We start from the raw sequence: 21,029 nt of genomic DNA, 5'->3' as shown, positions 1-21,029 counted from the left end.
ATCAACCCTGAACACATCTGTTTGTGATTGATATTAGTCTTGTTTCTCCTCCAGTTCAGAGTCAGCAGGGCTGCAACAAAAACACCCTTTTTTCATTATTGATAAGTCCGTTGATTTTTTGTCAGTTTGATTATTTTGGTTACTTTCATGGACACAAAGTGAGAATCAAGTTTGAGGACTTGTTCTGTCGAAATCCAAAAGCTCACTGTCAAACATGGTAAAGAAAACCTTCATTATTTTGGATTTGGAAGATTGGACCAGAGCTTTAAAATTGGTCAAAAGAAGGTCAAAAATGTTTGACAATGACAGGTGTTTTTTATACTGTCGTCTTTAATTCGTCACTATGGAACTCTGGGAGTCTGTTGTACATCAAAGTTGACCACAGCCCCCTTTTGACTACAAACTCCTGAGAGCCAGCGAACAGTGAGTTTCCAAAAGTTTTGGGTGGAGCATGATCCCTTAATGTCTCATTGAGCTGGGTAGTATGATGTATTTATTGTTTTGTTATACCGTTTTTTGGGCGTACATTTTTGTAACCTCGCCTCATGACAACACCGCAAGGCGTACAGTGAGTTCATACTGCAGCACCTGCTATCGCTCACAAAGGGTTAACTTGGATCGAGCAGCTTGCACAATGATTACTTTTCGAGAAAATCCTCAAACAGGGCAGAGTTAATCTCTTTTTAATATTGCAGCACGTTCACAGTCACAGCTACATTCAGCTTAATAATATCAGTGAAGAGGAAGGGCTCATACATGCACATGTTCATACACATGCGCACACTCGCCCGTCTTAAACCACCTACAGTGTGACCTTATATTTGCTTAATGAGGGGCTTAGTGAGATGTTTGTGTGTGTGTGTGTTTGTGTTAGATACACCCCAGTGAGTACAGCATGAGTGCATAACTCAGCAGTGTGTAAATCTTTGTTGTATTGTGTCTGTGAAATGTCAAAGGAAGAGAAATTTCCCAACTTTACACCTTTGCAATGAATATAATGGGAAATGGGTCGTAACAATTTTTCATACAAAATGATTCCTGTTTCAATAAGTATTCAAGGTATGAATGAATATGGTGAATATATTTTAAATCCCTCATTTTCCACACACATCTGAATGGAAATTATATATTTTTCAGCAGTGAAGTCACATTTTTTATGATAATATGACTTTTTGTTGGTCAATTCCTTTCGTTTCTATACCAAACTCATCAGACAGCAGTCTTTTGGCTTCACATCTCAAAGTAGGAGTAGCATGAAGTCGCTGTGTCCATTTCATATACAGTCAATGCTCCTTTTGCACAGTTTGTGTGCTGATAATGACTCCAGAGACAGTCGGGAACTCTGCAATAAGTGATGCAGCTGTGATAATAGGCATTTCTTTTTGCTCAATGGGCTTCTGTGCAAGACCCATTATGAGAATCTGGGTTGTCTATGACTAGTGTGCTGAGCTGTTGTTGCTTCTTAAAGCAATAACTTATAACTTAAAGTCGATTATAACTTTCAGCGTCAAGTATGGCATAAGGTAACACCATAGACTGTATAAAATGTGGACGTAGGCTCCGTGATGTCACCCATCTGTTTCTGAAGAGCTGTTTTGAGGCCAATCATCGGCGGCAGCCATATTGCTGCTGTGGAGCCAGTGTGACGTAAAGAGGCGGAGTTTGAGCCTCCTAGCCAACAGCTACAGTGTTCCTGCAGTCAGCTGTGCCTCTCATTGGAAGACTCGTAATCTCAATAACTTAGAAATTGAAAAAAATTCACCCCCCTCACAGTGAAAGCAGATCAAGAAATGAGCTATCCAGACTACACTCGCCTTTTGTACCAGGCTGTGAACATGTTTATTTTGGCTGTAAAGATTGTCTTTTTCCCATTCATGTGTATGTGGTTTCTGGTACTTCCGGAGCCAGCCTCAAGCGGATTCTCGGTGAACTGCAGCTTTTAGCACTTCCGCATTGGACTATTTTTAGACCTGAGGTTGCCGCTTGGGTTACACCCAGGTGTACACCCAGTGCTCCGAGGTTGACTCAGGTGTTGTACTGTCTGCAGCCTTTTTGTGGTTTAGTGTAAAAGGAGTGGGTTTGACTCTGAGATGTGGGTCATGAGAAGATTAAGACTTCAAAGAGTTTTCTGTTTAGCCAAAAAATCCCTAAAAAGCAGAACTGGCACTTTTCTATCCCAAGAATATCAGAAAAAAAGTAAAAGAAATATGTGAAATCTTAGCAAAATGCTAACCTACACCTACAAAATAAAAGTCTTCTTCAAACCTATAAAGTTTTTCAAAATCTACAATGTCCTGTTCACAATATCCTGCTACAGCTTTACACTAATGCACAAATATAGGGTTGCACTGAGTTCAGGTGCGACTTAGCTGCATGAAAATGAGCCAACATTTTTCATAATGCAGCTCTACAAAGACACACTCAGGGCTTCAATGGCGCAGCTATTTGACATTTGTTACACAGCTGGTAAGTCAACTTTGTAGAAAGGCGACTTTATTCCTGAGAAGTTGATCAATACGACACAAGCTGATCTGTTCAGTCTCAAACAGCAGCGCTGTGGGAGCTCCTGGATGCATGTGAGCAAACTCTGGCTCTCACTTTGTGTTTGGTGCATTATCCCTGTGCGTGTATGCTTTTTTGCCCATGTGCTTGTGTGTGTGTGTGTGTGTGTGTGTGTGTGTGTGTGTGTGTGTGTGTGTGTGTGTGTGTGTGTGTGTGTGTGTGTGTGTGTGTGTGTGTGTTTGCTGCAGTGCCCCTGCTGAAGGGCGAACAGTAAGGCTCTGGTCAGCATGATGTAGGTCTCCTGGGGCATCCTGGGGTTTTTGGATCGATACTTTTCCTCCTGCATCTCCCTGCCTCACTGTCCTCACCCCGCTCTCACCCACTGGCTTGACTTTGGGCTATTTATGGCATCTCTATGGATTAACAAGACCCCAACAATCAATGGGCCAAACTTACTATAACTGTCCTCTTGCTTTGTATCTCTGCTTGCATCAGCTTCTTTTTTCTCTGGGAAACTTTAAGTCCTTGTAGCTTCTGTTGTTGCCCTGAAAAAATCTGAAATCACTACCCGTGTAAAGTCACAAACACACTGGACCACAAATAGAAACAACAGTCGAGGGAATTTCAGATCGAATGCAGGTGTAACATGATACAGTTGGCTTTTATATGAGAGTTCAAACAGAGAATGACCTTTTGCTGGAAAATTACACTGAAAAAAATGAAATCTATGCAAGTTCATTTTAGTTGTAATATCTCATAAAACTTAATATTATTCATATTAACTTGACACTTCTAGACAATTCAAGATATAACAAACCAAAATAAGGACTCAGATTGTCCTGATAATTTTCTTAAAATGAGATGGAATATATATAATTTTTTTAAACATACCGTGATAATTTTGCTTGCTGCTTTTGCAAATATTTTTACTTGATCAAAGCAGTTTAGCCCATATTTTTGGCTTTTAGAATCTGAAATAAGACCCATTTCTTGACATCTCATGTCAATGTGACTTATAATAAAGCTGGCGTTGGTAGTCAAATTTAGATACACTTTTTGTTATGCTGGTTAAAATTATCTTTATGTCCCGATGGCAATCAATACATAAAGTGTTCTTAAAAAAAGAGTATCTACAGCTGGAGTAAACCTGGGAAAACACCAACCAACCCCTGCCATCAGGAGCCAAATTATGAAACCAATCAAATCCTGACCTGCCGTTCTGCCGGCACATTTCAAGTTTGTTTGTGTTTTTAACTTTCACTATGATAATGTTTTGATGTTTTCTTACCGCTGAGTGAGACATGAGTTGACGTATTGCAAAACACAAACGATGTGCTGAGGACCGGTTTTGAATCAGTCACGATCATATGGCTGCGAATCAGTGGCGCTCCTGCATGTGAGCGGGGGTGACGTTTTGGAGGAGGGGGGAGGGGTTAGACGGAGTCCTGAGGACACGTTACATTCAAATTCATGCTAGTTTTCTGTGACTACCAACCCTAGCTCTAAGTCTAATAAGATATTTTGTGTAGAAAAATACGCTAAGATTAGTTGTTTTTTTTGCAGTGTATGACTTCCCTTTAGCATATTCTCCTTTGTGTGAATGTGAACGAATGAGATTAGCTAACACTGATGGTCCCTCACTACATAGCAGCCTCTACCATCAGTGAGTGAATGGGTATGTATGGGTGAATGTGACGAGTAGTGTAAAAGCGCTTTAAGTGGTCAGAAAGACTAGAAAAGCGCTATATAAGTACAAGTCCATTTACCACTTAGCAGAACTCTTTTTTTGTTCCCATTTTGTAGTTTTTGTTGCTCCACCCAGCAGAGTTTACAGTAGACTGTAGTTACAGTAAAACTGCGTCACCCACTGTGCAATTTCGTAGTCTATAAACACATGTGCATCAGCAGCTGTTCAGACCACATCTAAGAACAATGGATGGCGTAATAGCGTTATTTTTGCAGCGTTAAATGGAAAAGCCACACTGACATCAACCTCTCCAGAACTAAATAAAAACCTTCTTTATAATCAAATTAGACTGCACTACTTTTTAACCAGTGACTCACTTAAAGTTGTTCTCCAGCTGCAGTTGTGAGTCACAACGTTTGTTGGAAGTTTAACAGAGAAAAACCGATGTGTTTGGTTATGATGTATAGGAAAGTAAAAAGTTTAGGACAAAATCAGAAAGAAAGAAAAGAAGGGAATGGTTATTGGATGACAGATTGATCAACTGTGCTTTTACATTTAGTGTTTAAAATAGGCTAGCCTTGGTCAATTGATTATTTATGACATATTGTTCTGTTTGTGCATCAATAATACATGTGAAATCAGATTCATAACTACCTACCTGTGAACATTATCCTCGTAGCTATAAGCCACACATCATACTCCACAGTCTTGCAGCACACACTCTATCTGATATCATGATTTGTAAACCATCTGTGGTCTTTGTGGTTCTTCGCTCCTCACTTCAACAATAGCTCAGAGTTGAGCACAATGGCACCCTGACCCCCCGTTTCCTTTAGTGGCAATCCTGATTAGCTAAGTGACAAGCTTCTCCCATGCCATTGTTAATGTATTAGTGTCTTAAAGCCCCTTGGAGGGCAGTAACTGCGCTCAGCTAATCATTTAGCGATGGTTATCATTCAGATGTTCATTGTTACAGGCTGGGAGATATACTGTAGATATGAGACGAGAGGGAGGAGGGGGATAAGTAGGAGAACAAGGGATCCAAAGTGTGCTTTTGTCTGATGCTGAGAGGTACGTGATGAAGGCACGGCCATATACAAATCACATGTTTTAGCGTTACACACATGAGAGTCAAAAAGAATGTATGGGGGATTTAGTGGAAGTAATGATGATGGAATATGATTTTTAAAAATCAAATAAGAAGGAAGACAGAACAATGAAGCATACTGTCAGTATTTTGATTTTAAGAGTTGTGGATAAAGTGTGAAGTCATGCGCACTGACACAAACACTTAATATAATGGCTTTGCAGCTTTGCCAAAGATCTGTCATTGACTCTGACACAGTTCTGCCTCTCAGTTTGTACTTTTGAGTATCTTGTTTTTTAGTTCAAAGTGCTCTGCAACTTTCGATATCGTCTGATCGGGATGTCCCCAAGCCACTGATTTCTGAGTTGTTTAAACAGAAGTTTAAATTCCAAAAAGTCCAAAGGTAAGAAAAAATCTTGACATATTACTTATTTTGAGAATATTTAAGAAAACACTTGATAAGCGAACCTGCTGTGGACCACTGTCTGCTCTGCTGGGATGCTTTGATACATGTACGGAATAAAACCACACTCATGCTTGTACCTATAACAGGCATTTTGGCTGTAAATACAGGCTGATCAATAGTTATTTTAATGGAGCTCTAATGTATGATTGTAGGATTTGTGCACCTTTTGTCAGAAGGGAAGGAGAATGTGAGGAGGAGGACAAGAGGGAGACACTGAAGTGGTCTGAGTAGGCAGGGAGGGAGGAGAGGGCACAAGGAGTAGAGGGGAACAGCAGTGGGAGTGTCACTTGCCAAAAGGCTTACACATGGCCTGACATCAGACCACTTTAAGACCACCAAGAGCGGGTGACTGTGTGTGTGTGTAAGTGTGTGTTTGTGTGTCAGAGAAAGCTACAGAGAGTAGGATGGAGAGGGAGGGAGGGAGGCAAAGCTTGCACTCTGTCTGATATCAAAGTAAAGTTTTGGGGTATATTTGAGTGCATTATCAGGCTGGTAACTACAATGACTCTGTGCTGTATTATGACAGTGTTGCAATAAGTCACAGAGACAATATCCAGAGGATTTAATTTATGTGATGATGACATCACCTTTACAAATGTAGACTCAGAGCTGTGCAGCGGTTCCCTGCAGGTCAAACTGTCCCTGTGCAATATAGCTGAATACTGTGCACCCTGCTGATGCAACACCACAACTTCCCAGTTAGAGGAGAATGCTTGATATAGGCAAGGCTGTGTAGAGCTCTCTGCTGGGCATCACCTCAACTCAGTTAAGTCATAGAACTTGACATCTTGGGTATCCATCAAGCAATAGCCTCTTATTTTGACAAGTGAAGCCAGTGCACAGGTGCATAAAAAAAACGAAGTTCCTTGAGTGTCCACTTGAAGCTAGCTGCAAAAGCACAGGAGTCTCCATTAGGTCCCATGTTAAAATACACAACTCTGCAGCAGATAAAAAACATGTTTACATCCTGGTTCAAAAAATGGATCTAGTCTTTTAGTTCATCATTTATGACAACTGTACATGGGGTGAACTCTTAAATAACACATTTTTTTTGTATAAAGGCTATGAGTTGTGTATATATTTGCATGGTTGAGCAGACTGACAGGTGGGCATGTTGTGCTTGTTTGCCAGGTGGCCCACATCATCCCCAACTTGTTGCCTGTTTCCTGATTGATTGAAAATAAAGATGGAAGATCCAATATGGCAGACGCAATCATTAGCCCTAACAATGCCTCTTCAGAAACCAATGGATGACTTCACAGTGACTATATCCATGTTTTGAACAGTCTTTGGTATCAACCAAGCGGCAACCATTTTTTTTATAACGCGTCAATTTCGAAGATATTGAGATTATGAGTCTTCCAATGAGAGGCACAGCTGACTTGATTGACAGGCAGGAACAGTGTAGCTGTTGGCTAGGAGGCTCAAAGCCTGCCTCAATCGCTCGACAGCAGCAATATGGCTGCCGCCGACGATTGGCCTCAAAACGGCGCTTCAGAAACAGATGGGTGACATCACGGGTACGACGTCCATATTTTACACAGTCTATGGTATCAACCCTCTCTCCCTGATTTGGTCACTCCTGGCTCCTAATGACCAAGATGGCTACTGTCAGAACAACAAACTCAGGTCTTTAGATTGGTCGTCTGCAGACCAATCGTGACATCATACCTTTTTTTGGTTCCAGCCTCATCTGTTAAAAACTCTTTTGAGATGACACAGACCTAAGACAGGGAATGTGGTTTAACTTTTAAATGTGCCCAAATAAACTGTTAATCAGTAACAATCATGCACACAAACTGTGTTCGAGTGCACATTTTCAAACTTGCGATTTCCAGTGATGATGATAATGTCCTGTGAGATTGTAACACCTGTTTCTCTCTCCACCTGCAGCTGTATTCTGGGGCGACATCGCTTTAGACGAGGAGGACCTGCGCATGTTCCAGATCGACAGGACGATAGACCTCACACAGCACACACACATGCGCTCGCATTCCCGACAGGGCCACACATCTGGTAGGTGGACTCCTCTCACTCTCACTCAGTTATCATCATGTTACGCTCTCTCTCACGTTCTCTCTCTCTGAAACTCTCACATAAGCAGCTTGAATAGGAAGGAAGTAGAAGGGGGCACATGAGGATATCAGCATTTATTGTGCATTGTTTGTGTTTTGATTCTTGGCTCTGGTGTGTGTCAGGTGGCTTGGAGGAACATGAAACTGCAAAGAAGAGAGGATCGTTATATATGCTGCTGGAGAGAATACGCAGGTTTGGCTTTGGTAAGGACCTTCTGTGTTCACTGGGAGTTGTAATGCAAATGAGGATTTGGTCATTAAGCTGCAAATCTTTAATGCTTAACTTTATCTTGTGCATTGAAAGCATGCTAGATGTAGCCATCTCACAAGAATATACATGTTTTACATTTAAAACATTCAGTATAAAAACCATGAAAGTTCACATTCACACACCATATGTTGAGTTTTGGTTGCTGTCTGATACATTTTCACTATGATATAAAAGAAGGGTGTTTATTGTCATGCCAACACATGCTGTCACATGAGGTGGAAAGAAATGTTACTCTCAGGTGCCGGTTAAAACCAAAATAAGAAAAACACAACAACAATAAAAGAAGGAAAAAAAAACCAAAAGCATTGAAAACAAGCATTGAATCAGGTTTCTGTCAAATTGATTTTTATATAGTGATGATGATAAATACCAGAGTCTGTACAACCCCAAAGTTTTCTCTGTTCTGTTTTATACTGCTCCAAAATGTTGACTAGTGATTGAAATGTTTGAAATAGATCAACACTATTAAATGTTTTCTGTTAAGCTTGTGTGTAAAGAGCAAAATTAAACCAGGGTCAGATTCCTAGTATGCATGCACACACCTGGCCAATAAAGCTGATTCTTATTCAGAGTTTGAAATAATGATAATTGATGACCCAACTTGTGGCAAAGAAAGGTTTTCTGGGGGAAATATAAGCCTCATATTGTAGCTATCTGCTTTGTTACAGCCTCTCTGTAGGGACCAAACTACAGGTTTAAAAAAGCATTCCAGTTGTAGTCTGTTCCCCTGTGTGAGGAGTGTTTTTTGCCTCATTATAACACTTAATAAAAGGCTAGAAGGAAACACAGACTTCATGCCACTAATAAACCCTCCCTGACTCAACCGTTCCCCGTGAAGAATCCTGCTCTCGCTCAGAGTGAGACAGCATACAAAGAACAGCCTAATGCTAAAGCAGCTTAAAATCATACAAACCAGCAATCCTCTCAGCCTGCATTTAATAGAGACTGTCCATTTTACTGTGTTGATGACAGATTTTGTTGTAGTGAGTAAATCAGACGTCTCTCCTGATGAAGGCTGCAGGCTGAAAAGCTTCAATTTCATTATGAAGTTTTTTCAGAAGATTTTTTTCAAGACTTTTCTTTTTAGCTCTTTCCAAGTTGTACCACAACCAATCCTATACGGAGGCACTCAGATCCAGTACTATATTATTTTACATACCTGTCTTCACACAATATTGCTCTTTCAATATGTGTTATTAACTTGTTTGAATGAAATTTTTAATAAACTTGAGCTATATCTGTCTGAATATTATTACCCTCTGATCTGAGATCTTATTCTAAAAGGTCACCCTCAATAAGAAACATAGTCATCTAATATAATCAGAGCCCTTCATGAACTGATATTAATAATAATAATTATAATAATAATAGAGCAGTATAAAGAAGAAGAAGAAGAAGAAGAAGAAGAAGAAGAAGAAGAAGAAGAAGAAGAAGAAGAAGAAGAAGAAGATTTTTTTAGACTTTAGAAAAACACTTTATTTCTTAATAAAGTTAATCAGGCAAACAGTTAACAAAGAGTATTTCACATAGTTCACTCAGCCAAGACAATCATTGAAGGTCAGCTCTTGCTGATCAGATACCTCGCACAGAATGCCCTCCAACCCCCACCTCTGCAGCAACTCCCCCATGTTCCTGGTGGCTTTGTGGAAGCAGAACTCCAGCCTCAGTCTGGCCTTTATAATGCACCTCCAAAAAGCCACAGCATCAAGTTCAGACCCTGCCTGCAGTTTGTCCCTACGGGTCAGGTAGATGGCCATTTTTGCCTCTCCAATTAAAAAGTTTACAATTTGGGACTTGGATTTATTTGTTTTGCTGTACCTGAATCCACAGATAAGAGCAGAGGCAGAGAAAACAACACCAAAATGGCTAAAACACCAGTTAAAAAGCTAAAAAAATCAGCCAGTCTCCTGAACTCATTAAAAACATAAAACACGTCCTCAGACAAATCACAGAAAGGACACTCATTTAAAACAACAGGATTAATGATGGATAAAAACACGTTGGAGGCGATAGCACCATGTAAAATCCTCCACTAAAGGTCACCAGTCCGATTTTTTAGAGGGGGTTTGTACAGAGTCCTCCTCTGGGGTGTCTGACCCCCGGGTCTGTCTGTCCAGAAGAAGAAGAAGAAGAAGAAGAAGAAGAAGAAGAAGAAGAAGAAGAAGAAGAAGAAGAAGAAGAAGAAGAAGAAGAAGAAGAAGAAGAAGAAGAAGAAGAAGAAGAAGAAGAAGAAGAAGAAGAAGAAGAAGAAGTACTTTCTGAATCCACAAGGGGAATTTCAATTTTTACTCTGTTATTGGTCATGCAGCACACATATAGGCCTATATACATACATGCACAAACAGAGTCCTGTGAATATTCACTAATGGAGAGATGTCACAGTTAGAGGGTTAAACACATACAGGTGCCCTGAGCAGTTGTGGGTTTGATGACTTATTTAAGGAGATTAAATAAGAAAGTGACCTGCTACCATCCTAATTTTCATATTTTGGACCTTACCAGCTCAATATGACAGTTTGTCTCTCCTTACTTTCTTAGAATATCTCCCAAAGAACTCCAGCAAGGGATCCACTGGACCCAAGAGCCAAACTGGGAAAGGTGGGAAGACCGGGAGTGTTGTGAAAAGCCGATTCCCCCGCGCGGCCACATCTCGAGCTGAGAGGATCTGGCCCGGAGGAGTCATTCCCTACGTCATAGGCGGAAACTTCACTGGTAAGCAGCTCTGCTAGACGCTGCTGAAAAATAAAAAACACACTCTGACGTGTGAGTGTGTAAAAGTAGGAAGTGAAATGTGTGTGTTTCAGGTAGTCAGAGGGCCATGTTTAAACAGGCCATGCGTCACTGGGAGAAACAGACGTGTGTGACGTTTATTGAGAAGACCGATGAGGAAAGCTACATCGTGTTCACCTACAGACCCTGCGGGTGAGTTTGGTGAATCTCTAAGTGCATGTGTGATTGTGTGTGTGTGTGTGTGTGTGATTGAGTGTGTGTGTGTGTGTGTGTGTGTACCTAGAGTGCAGTAGTGACCTTGTCACAGCGAGAGACGATATGGTCACTCAACAATGGCTCCGCTTTCCTTCCTGTCCTGCTCCTGTTTCCCAGTTCCTCCAATCGCACTGCGGAGTCTGTGGTTTTGTATGTTGGTGCAGTTTTTTTGTTCATACTCTGCAGAAGTGCATTGTTCTGTGGAGTGGCAGCACGGTGGGGTCAGAGTGTGTTTGTACAGTGGTGGCACTTTAACTCACTGACTTTCTTAGTAGTAAGGTTTGGTCAGGAAGCTTAAATGCATTTCTGATTTCTTTCTATGGTGTGTATACTTCTTTATTTTTACTAAACAGTGATATTTAAGAAAAATTAAATTCAGGTGCTGGAAAAAGTTCACTGTGAAATATGTTTGATTCTGAATGCAATGAGTGAGAGGCCTGCGTGTGAACCAGTGATAGCAGTTGTCTCGTGTCCTGTCATAGGCTGGCTGCATCAGAGATTAGACACTTTAATCTGATGTATAAATACCCTGCAGCTTGGATGTGCAGCCTGCAGGCCTGAGAGAGAAGAGGACAGATATAAGCAGGAATAAATGTAACTTTTTTTAAGACTACAACTACAGAGTATGTGTGTCTTCTATTGTGGGTAGAGAGACGGTGCCTCAAACTAGAGCTGCAAATGGTGAAAGAGAAAAAACTCTATCTACTCCAGTGACTCCTGATCCTCACCCTGCAATCAGCTCGCTGGATAACTTTAATCAGATTTGTTAGCCTGGCACGGATGTCTCGGCTAAACAGAAAAAAGGGCTGAGTGTGTGTTTCTGTGTGTGTGTGTGTGTGTGTGTGTGTTTTGAGTGTTTTCTGTGAACAGCGATGTATGAATTCTCACAGCTTATTCACATTAGGTTACGAAACTGCAGCATTATCAAGAGAGTTGTATGTAAATAAATCCTGCTGCTTTTCCTCTGGTGGCATAGTACAGAGCAGGAAATCCTGAAGAGAGTGTGTGTGTTTTTGTGTGTGCATGAGTATGTGTCTGTGTGTGTTTATACAGCACTGCTGATGCTTTCTCTTCTGTCAAATGTGTAGTAAAAAAAAATTATCCTCCTATCTCCCTGCTATCGACTTCCTACTAATCCTTATTAGGTGTTGTTCCTATGTGGGTCGTCGTGGCAACGGGCCCCAGGCTATCTCCATAGGCAAGAACTGTGACAAGTTTGGCATCGTGGTACACGAATTGGGTCACGTCATAGGCTTTTGGCACGAGCACACGCGACCTGACCGTGACGATCATGTGACCATCATCCGGGATAACATCCAGCCAGGTGAAATTTAGAACCCATAATGCATCTGGATCTGTGTCACAATCTCTTAGGGTTGTTTTTTTTGTCCTGTCTGGAAACAAATAAAGACAAGTTGTTTGTTACATTTTCAAATTCACACTTGCCTCAGGGACTGTTTGAGTGTGAATGAGGGTTTTAATGACTGTGAGTCACCTAGAGCCCCAGACTGTTTTTTTGCCTCCCACACACTCTGTTGCATGACAACACAAACTGACAGGTGTTTAATTGAATGACATAGCACCTGAATAAAATTCATTTTTAACCCTCCTGTTGTGTTCATTTCTCTGGAACAGCAATAATGTTTCTGGGTCAATTTGACCCGGGGCATATTCAATTATCCAAAAGTGTCAGAACCCCAAATACAATCCCAATACACATGTTTTAAAATATAAATTTTAGCTCCATTACTAACCATTTAAATTAAGATTTAGTCCATTGGTGTTCTTTATTTCTCAGATCATGATTCAATGAGGATAACTCACTCATTTTTCATTAAAATTAATGTTAAAACTTTTTAAATGTACATTGGAAAGCCCTAAATATAAATACAATAGTTTTACATGAAATAGATTTTTGTTTATTTTATTTTACATTTGGATTTTTTTTATTTTTATGAAGTGATGTTGATAAATGAACACAACACCTCTTCTGTCACATGCTGCCCAGATTTTTATGCTGCATTTAGCTGGTTTGGAAGGCATATATTACCTAAAATAGACTTTAATAAGGGTCAGTTTGACCCACAACATAACAGGGGGGTTAATAAATAAATAGATATAACAAATCTGAACTACACTCTCTATGTAGTCTTCATCATTTAAATAATGCATGGTAAATGTAAGTGACTTGTCAAATAACCATCTAATGCTGCTGTCCCTGTCTGTGTGCAAATGTGTGTGTGTGTTTGTATGTGCACATGTGTGTTTCCCAGGCCAGGAGTATAACTTTCTCAAGATGGAGCCGGGGGAGGTCAACTCTCTTGGGGAGCCGTATGATTTTGACAGCATCATGCACTACGCCAGGAACACCTTCTCACGGTAACCGGCAGCACCACAGCCTCATCCCTTGACTTTTGTTGAATTTACTAAACAGATCAGTCACACGATCTGCCAGAACAGATTTTTCTCATTTCAGAAGTCTGCTCTGTAATGTTGTGAAATAACGACCCTGATTGTTTTTTGAATGTTTCTTTATGTTGATGTTTTTATTTAGCCGGTGAGGTCCATTGGAACTGAAAGTTATAGCAATCACTGTTGCAACTTCAACACCATTGTCAAGTGAAGGTCGGGTTCAATAAGTTTAAAACATATACAAAAAAACGGCATCATGGAGACGTGAATTGTCCCATCATTCATCAAAAACAACTATGTAGGGGCACTGGTGGCCTAGCGGTCTAAGCGCCCCACATACAGAGGCTATAGCCCTCGTTGCAGAGGTCGCCAGTTCGACTCCCGGCCGCGACCATGTCCTGCATGTCTTCCCCCTCTCTGCTCCCCACATTTCCCATCTCTCTTCAGCTTTCCTATCATAAAGGCAAGGCAAGGCAAGGCAAGGCAGCTTTATTTGTATAGCGCATTTCATACACGAGGGCAACTCAATGTGCTTTACATTAACACATTAAAAGCATTGGAGACATTCAGACAAGCATAAAAGAACATAATTAAAATGACAAATATGATAAAACAGAAAAGAAAAGGAAAATTAGAAATATATTAAAAATTACATTAAAATTTTAATTTAAAGTGGGTTAAAATAATCTAAGATAGGAAGGCAGAGGTAAATAAAAAAGTCTTAATCTTTGATTTAAAAGAGGTGAGAGTTTGAGCAGCCCTACAGCTTTCAGGGAGCTTGTTCCAGATATGTGGAGCATAATGACTAAACGCTGCTTCACCATGTTTCGTTCTGACTCTAGGAACTGAAAGCAGACCAGTACCTGATGACCTCAGAGGTCGAGGTGGTTCATAAAGTAGTAGCAGATCAGCAATGTATTTTGGGCCTAAACCATTCAGTGCTTTATAAACCATCAGCAGGATTTTAAAGTCTATTCTCTGACAGACAGGAAGCCAGTGTAGAGATCTAAGAACTGGAGTGATGTGGTCTACTTTGTTGGTCCTTGTTAGGACTCGAGCAGCAGCATTCTGTATGAGCTGCAGCCGTCTGATGGACTTTTTAGGGAGTCCTGTAAAGACCCCGTTACAGTAGTCTAGTCTGCTAAAGATAAATGCATGGACGAGTTTTTCTGCAAAGGCACAAAGCCCAAAAAATATATCTTAAAAAAAACAACAACAACTATGTATATGAAGAAAAAATACTCTATTTCTGCTTTCCTATCACTTCAGTAACAAATGAAACTTGAGCTAAGAGACCTTGAAGGGGTTTTGACTTTCAGGTCAGGAAAAGTTCTAATATTTATTTACAGTATAGATTCTACATAAGAGGCCTGGGTTTAAGTATAGGAAGTGTTTTGGTTTCTGATTGTAGTACAGTTGTAGTCCAGGTATTATTAATCAATTGTGGTTCTGCGGGCTTTGGTGCATGCTGCACAAACAATCTGTATGGAGAGCAAAAGCAGTCAAAATAAACTGCAGGAATGACATCCTGTTTCCAATCTTTGGTAATCTGTTAGTAATTTATCTCTATGAACAGGTATCATGCAAGCACAGCTAATAATCTGTTCTTGATGAAAGTAGCTTAACTGAAGTGAATAATCTGCTTGTTGCTGTGATGTAATAGCCAATCAGCATTTTCATAGATTCCCTAACTTCCTAAAATGCATCCTTGAAACAACTTCAAAATCAAAAGCAAGCTTCTTTTTATTGTTTAAACTTAGTTTTTATTTTGCTTTAGGCAACTTAAACATTCATTTACACATCATCACTGTATCTGTTGCTATATGGTTTCATAGAATATAACAATAAACAAAACACAAAAGACATACATTTAAATGAACGAGTTAATAAAGAAGAGTAAATAATACATATATATATATATATATATATATATATATATATATATAGAGAGAGAGAGAGAGAGAGAGAGAGAGAGAGAGAGAGAGAGAGAAGTAATAGAAAAAAGAAGGAAGAGAAAAATATAAATAAAAATAAGTAAATAAATGAAAGAAACTAAAAAGAGCACTTTACTTCACCAACAAAATCAAGGCAGGGCTCCACCTCCCTCTGCAGTCTAAAAGCAAGCTTTTTAAAAGTTGTTTTATGTTCCACTTGAGGACAGACCCAACAAAGGTTGTATTTTTACTCTTCAAAAATGTACATCATGATGTTACTTTGACAAATTTGACTGTAAATCACAAGAAAATCTGTTTGTTTTTTGGATTCATACTGCCAAAATAAGCCATAGTGAAGTGTTGTTTAACTTGCTATTTACAGTGAAACTGAGACTTACCAGAAAATAGATGAACAAGCTACTCTGAGGGATGTATGAACCAAGAAATGATGGCTTTTATTTTGTGAACAACATTTATTGTGGCTTTTGATCTGACATTTGTTTCTCAAGTTGAAAAATGAACTGTTAACAGTGAAGCGCACCAAGTATTGTCTGGAAGTCATTCATAATTTACTGCTGACTACACCCACTCATTGCTCCCACAGGCATAGGTCATCCTCAGATGATAGCTGATTAGTTTCAGAGAATGGAAAAATTAATATAAGGTTATTACATTTCACTTTTGATTGACAACTTTAGTACATTTACTGAAAAACTAAAAATAATTACCCAACATTGCAAACAAAACAAAACTCTTCATCAAAACATCGACATTCTTGTTTTAGACTTTTCTAAACCATACCACTGTCAGGACATTACTGACATCGGGCTGTTTGAGGATTAATGTATGTATGTTGAAATCCTTTGTTGCAGTTCTTGGAAAATCCGAGCACAATGTGTGTTAACTCTCTCATCTCCTCCCTGAAGGGGGATGTTCCTTGACACCATCCTGCCATCCAGAGATGAAAACGGGGTCCGTCCTGCTATCGGCCAGCGGACCAGACTCAGTAAAGGAGACATTGCACAGGCAAGGAAGCTGTATAGATGTCCAGGTACTGATATATTTACTTTGAAACCACAGTGTGTGTTTACGTGTGTGTTGAAACAAAAAAATTGATTCTGTTCATCTACCATTGAATTAGCCCCTCCCCTCCACTCTCCAGGGCTCAGGGGTGAAATTGAGTAAGATGTTTTTCCATTTGATGCTTTCCTCTCTGTTTTCAAGTCTCACAAACATTAAACACACACTCTCTCTATCACTCCATGCACACACCCGGTGTCACTCGGGTCCCTGTTGTACGGCTCTGACGTGATCTGGATTACGCTGTGGTGTTGTGAAATGTTTAGGACCACATATACTACCACCCCTTTTTGGCACACATGAACACACTAACAAGCCCTATTACGAGTTTACACCTAAGGTCATAATGTTTGCACAATTAGTCCTAACAGAGAACAACAGATTGAATAATGATGACACCATTTTAATCTGAGTAAAATGAACAAAGTCACCATGTTTGTGTGTGTGCATGTCATTTTCCCATCTTGTTAAAATTTAATATATATCTATTTAATTTATTCAATAACATTATCAGCTCCAAAAACAATAAAATAAGTCTATTATTCTACTAACTTAATCTTAATTTCATTTTGATGCTGGAGCCAGAACAAGACTGTGTTTGCACGTCCAAGCTGGAAATAGACACAACTTTAACCTTATAAGGTCACATTTGAGTGATACCATATTCACTGACAGATGAACAGAGCCCCAGGGCATTGTGGGGGAAAACAGCATGCATGACGGGATAGGAGGGGCACATTTGGCTAACCTCCTTTTGCGAGGGAACAACAGCGTAAAAACTCAGAATGAAGCATAAAGAGAGCAATTTGTGTAAACATTTTTCCGCTAATCCACATGGAGCTGTAACAGTTTATGTCTTTGTGATAGATTAAAGTCTATCACTGTGACAGTAAATGACTCTTCTGCAAGGGAATCCTAAATTCTGCTTAATTATGACAAGTTTAGTGACTGTGGTTGGATGTCGTGTGAATTGTGGTGCACAAAGGAATACAAACATGCACTCTGCAGCTTCCAACATGCAGATCTGAGACAAGAATACAAGTTTGTTTAGGCAGGTATTTTCAATTCCTTTACCGCTTACCGATTCATAAATGCAGTTCTTAACAGTTTCCACATGGGCAGGTTCAGTGTTGTACATATAAACAGCTTGGCAGACAGTGTATGAAGCTGTTGTTTTGACAAGCTATGTTGTGTATTTATTTTAGTAAATTGGCTGTTGGAGATGGAGAATAAAAATAGATGTTAGAGCCATGTGTTCTTTGGTATCATAAGGCTAATCATAAGTATCACTAAACAGCTGACAGGATTGTGCACAACAGCAGGACTCAGCCACAAAAATGTAACTCCCTCTGTGTGTGCATGTGTTTGTATTTGTTGCAGCATGCGGAGAGACACTCCAAGAGTCAACGGGCAACTTCTCATCCCCTGGTTATCCAAACGGATACCCTTCATATACACACTGTGTTTGGAGAATATCTGTTACACCTGGAGAAAAGGTGCAGACACACACACACACACACACACACACGTTCACACAACCAGAGCACCCTGCAGTGCTGTAAAAAATGTATGCACTAACAATAAGAAACTGCTGACACAATCACTGCATATTGATCATCCGAACACTTCAGGTACCACCCTCTTCCTCTCTTTTGCCTCACCTCATATGGCCCTCTGAAGCAAAAAACATCTGTATCTACAGAAACTGAGTATGTGCTTCCTCTTGCCTAGATTGTCCTGAACTTCACCACCATGGATCTGTATAAAAGCAGTCTGTGCTGGTACGACTACATCGAGGTCCGGGATGGATACTGGAGGAAAGCTCCACTGCTTGGTAAGCTTCAGCGCCGGTCAGCCAGGGGTGAGCTGAAGAAGGGCCAAGACTGGGGAACATGTCACCCGCTTGCAAAACCCCGGGGGACATTTTTTTCCCTTTATTATTTTCTTATTCCTTCATTATCTCTTTATTTCTGCTGAAATCATGGACTCGTCTGGCATCAAATGATTACACATCATGACAGATAACGACGTGTTACTCTCACTGAAAAACATTGTTTTAAAACGTATTCTAATTCAAGTGGGAGGCCGATTCCAGCCCACATAGAAATGACAGAGCAATTTAATGAACAGTAGAAACACTATTCTACACAAGAAATGCTTACATCGTGTAAAATATGGATGTAAAATATTCATTTTTCCTGCACCAGAGTGCCAAGTGCTATATAAGTAGTTTTTTCCCCAACTTAATGTCTTCTTCTACAGATGCAAGAATAAAACAAATTCATGTTTAACCATTAAAATGTTGTCTTCAAGCATGACAGCTCATAAACTTCAAACATATCCTTCTGGTTTTCTTTCTTTCTTTCTTTCTTTGCAAAACATATGGTAGTCTGTATCTCTTTTCCCAAGCTTGTGTGCTTGGTGCCTCTTTATAGATCAAATCCTCTAGATTCGTGTGGTCGCTCACTAAAAGTGGACAGCCCTGAAGACGGCTGTGACATGTACAGGCTGACAGCAGACTATCTGGGATTGTATAGATATGTTAAAGGAGGTTTTGGATGCCTCAATCTGAAAGCATGAAGCACTGTTTCCTCAGATTTTTCTTTTACATCACATGAAATCACAAGGTTTTGTTTTTATGTGTTTTAACAGGCAGGTTTTGTGGCGATAAAGTCCCTGACGTGTTGGTCTCCACTGACAGCAGGATGTGGATTGAGTTCCGCAGCAGCAGCAACTGGGTGGGAAAAGGCTTCGCAGCCATTTATGAAGGTAAGTCCTCTGCTTGAAAAGCAAACAAGCATTAAATAAATAAAGAAAAGAATATAAATAGAACAACTGTTTCTCTGGTGCAGCGATCTGCGGAGGAGAAATCACCAAAGATTCAGGACAGATTCAGTCTCCAAACTACCCTGATGACTACAGACCGTCCAAAGAGTGTGTGTGGAGGATCACCGTGTCTGAGGGATACAACGTCGGTCTCAGCTTCCAGGCTTTCGAGGTGACTCACTTTGTGTGCATGTGTGTGTTTGTGTGTACGCTCATGTTTGTGTGTGTGTGTTTCTCTCTCTTTCACCCCCTCTGTCCATGTGTGTTTGCTCAGGAATGTCTGGGTCAAATTTCACGCTCTTATAGCTTCAAGGAAGTTAATAACTGTGGCGTTGTGTTAGTGTGTGTGTGTGTGTGTGTGTGTGTGTGTGTTAGTGAGTGTGTCAGTGTGTGTGTGTGTGTGTGCCCAGAGTTATTGAGGAGTAGCTTGAATGCTGTAAAAAATGTCAGTGCGCTAAACGACTCAATCTGTCCCTAACCAACTTCACACGAGTGAGGTCAGAGGTCACCTTCACACAGGAGCCAAGATCAACCCCATTTAAAATCAATTAAGTCCACACTCTGTGTCCCGTCCTCTTCTGTTTTCATTCTACTTCTTGTCTGATGAACAGCCTCTAAAATGGTATTTATTCACTGGAAAAAATGCCTCTCCAAAAACAAGATAAAAAATGTATTTCAAGGTACTTTTACCCTGAAATAGGCAAAAAAAATTCTGCCAATAGAACAAGTGAAAATTAGCTTGGTAAGATTTCTTAAAAGAAGACGTAATATTTGGAAAACTGTGATCTTAAAATTAGCAGGGAAATTTTATTTTAACCAATATTTGACCAGTATTTTAAAGCTTAGTGTCTCAGAATAAACCAGGAATGCTAACAATTAGTATTTTTTCACTCAAAAAATATTTTTGCACTATTACATTTCATGTCAACTTCTTCATTTGAGATATATTCACCTTAGTTTGAGTTGTATTATAGCAGCACTTCTCTAGGTTTAAGACCATCTTGTACTTGAAATAAGATTACAAAGTTTAATTTGAGCATTTTGAGACATAATGTCTTCTCATAGTGAGCTGGATATACTAATATTCAGTCATGTTGCTTTTTAGGATAAGCCAGCTATGCTCTAAAGTAGGTGTTTCATTGTGTGCATGTAGTTTGAGGATGGATATTTATATCTGATTTAGAAGAAACAGTGCCTGAAAACTGTAACCCACCCTTAAAAAAACTTTTCTTTTTTTCTTTCTTTCTTTCTTTTATCAATGGATCTGTTTTATGATAGATTCTCCAATAAAATGCATTTACTTAAATCAAGTAAAGTGTTTGTCTTAAATCAAGATTATCCGTCTTCGACAAATAAGATCTCAGCTTGAAAAATGTATGAAATGTAAAACAAACCTTGTTTCTTCTAAAGTCTAACTCAAAACAAGATCATTTCAAGATTGTTTGACTTAACAAGATATTTAAGATGTCTTAAAACAAGTCCCTCTATCTTGCTCAAATGTTACTTGTTAAGTAAATGTATCTTAAATCAAGTGGGATAAGACATTTTGACTAAAAATGAGACAATTTCACTTTGTAAGATTTTGAGTTTTTGCAGTGTTGTAAGATAAGAATTGTTTTAGTGAAAAAATTCATGGTCAAGTTAAAACATAAGAGCTTATTGTTATCAAACTGAACATTTCTGCACTTGGTAGCTCATTGCTAA

General features: G+C 39.6%; 1 protein-coding gene across 1 annotated transcript in view; it reads left to right on the top strand.

The window, feature by feature from the left end:
- Nucleotides 1-21,029, top strand: part of tll1 (tolloid-like 1) — a 61,641-nt gene that overhangs the window by 18,429 nt on the left and 22,183 nt on the right. Inside the window, exons 3-13 of the mRNA XM_034686984.1 lie at nt 7,636-7,758; nt 7,941-8,021; nt 10,627-10,800; nt 10,893-11,010; nt 12,219-12,397; nt 13,347-13,452; nt 16,346-16,470; nt 17,880-17,995; nt 18,231-18,333; nt 19,152-19,268; nt 19,352-19,497. Coding sequence (XP_034542875.1) covers nt 7,636-7,758; nt 7,941-8,021; nt 10,627-10,800; nt 10,893-11,010; nt 12,219-12,397; nt 13,347-13,452; nt 16,346-16,470; nt 17,880-17,995; nt 18,231-18,333; nt 19,152-19,268; nt 19,352-19,497 — 1,388 coding nt within the window. The remainder of the gene's footprint in view (nt 1-7,635; nt 7,759-7,940; nt 8,022-10,626; nt 10,801-10,892; nt 11,011-12,218; nt 12,398-13,346; nt 13,453-16,345; nt 16,471-17,879; nt 17,996-18,230; nt 18,334-19,151; nt 19,269-19,351; nt 19,498-21,029) is intronic.

The sequence above is a fragment of the Notolabrus celidotus genome, chromosome 7 (assembly GCF_009762535.1).
Source record: "Notolabrus celidotus isolate fNotCel1 chromosome 7, fNotCel1.pri, whole genome shotgun sequence".
Classification (NCBI taxonomy): Eukaryota; Metazoa; Chordata; class Actinopteri; order Labriformes; family Labridae; genus Notolabrus; species Notolabrus celidotus.
This window is presented reverse-complemented; position numbering and strand designations above follow the sequence as displayed.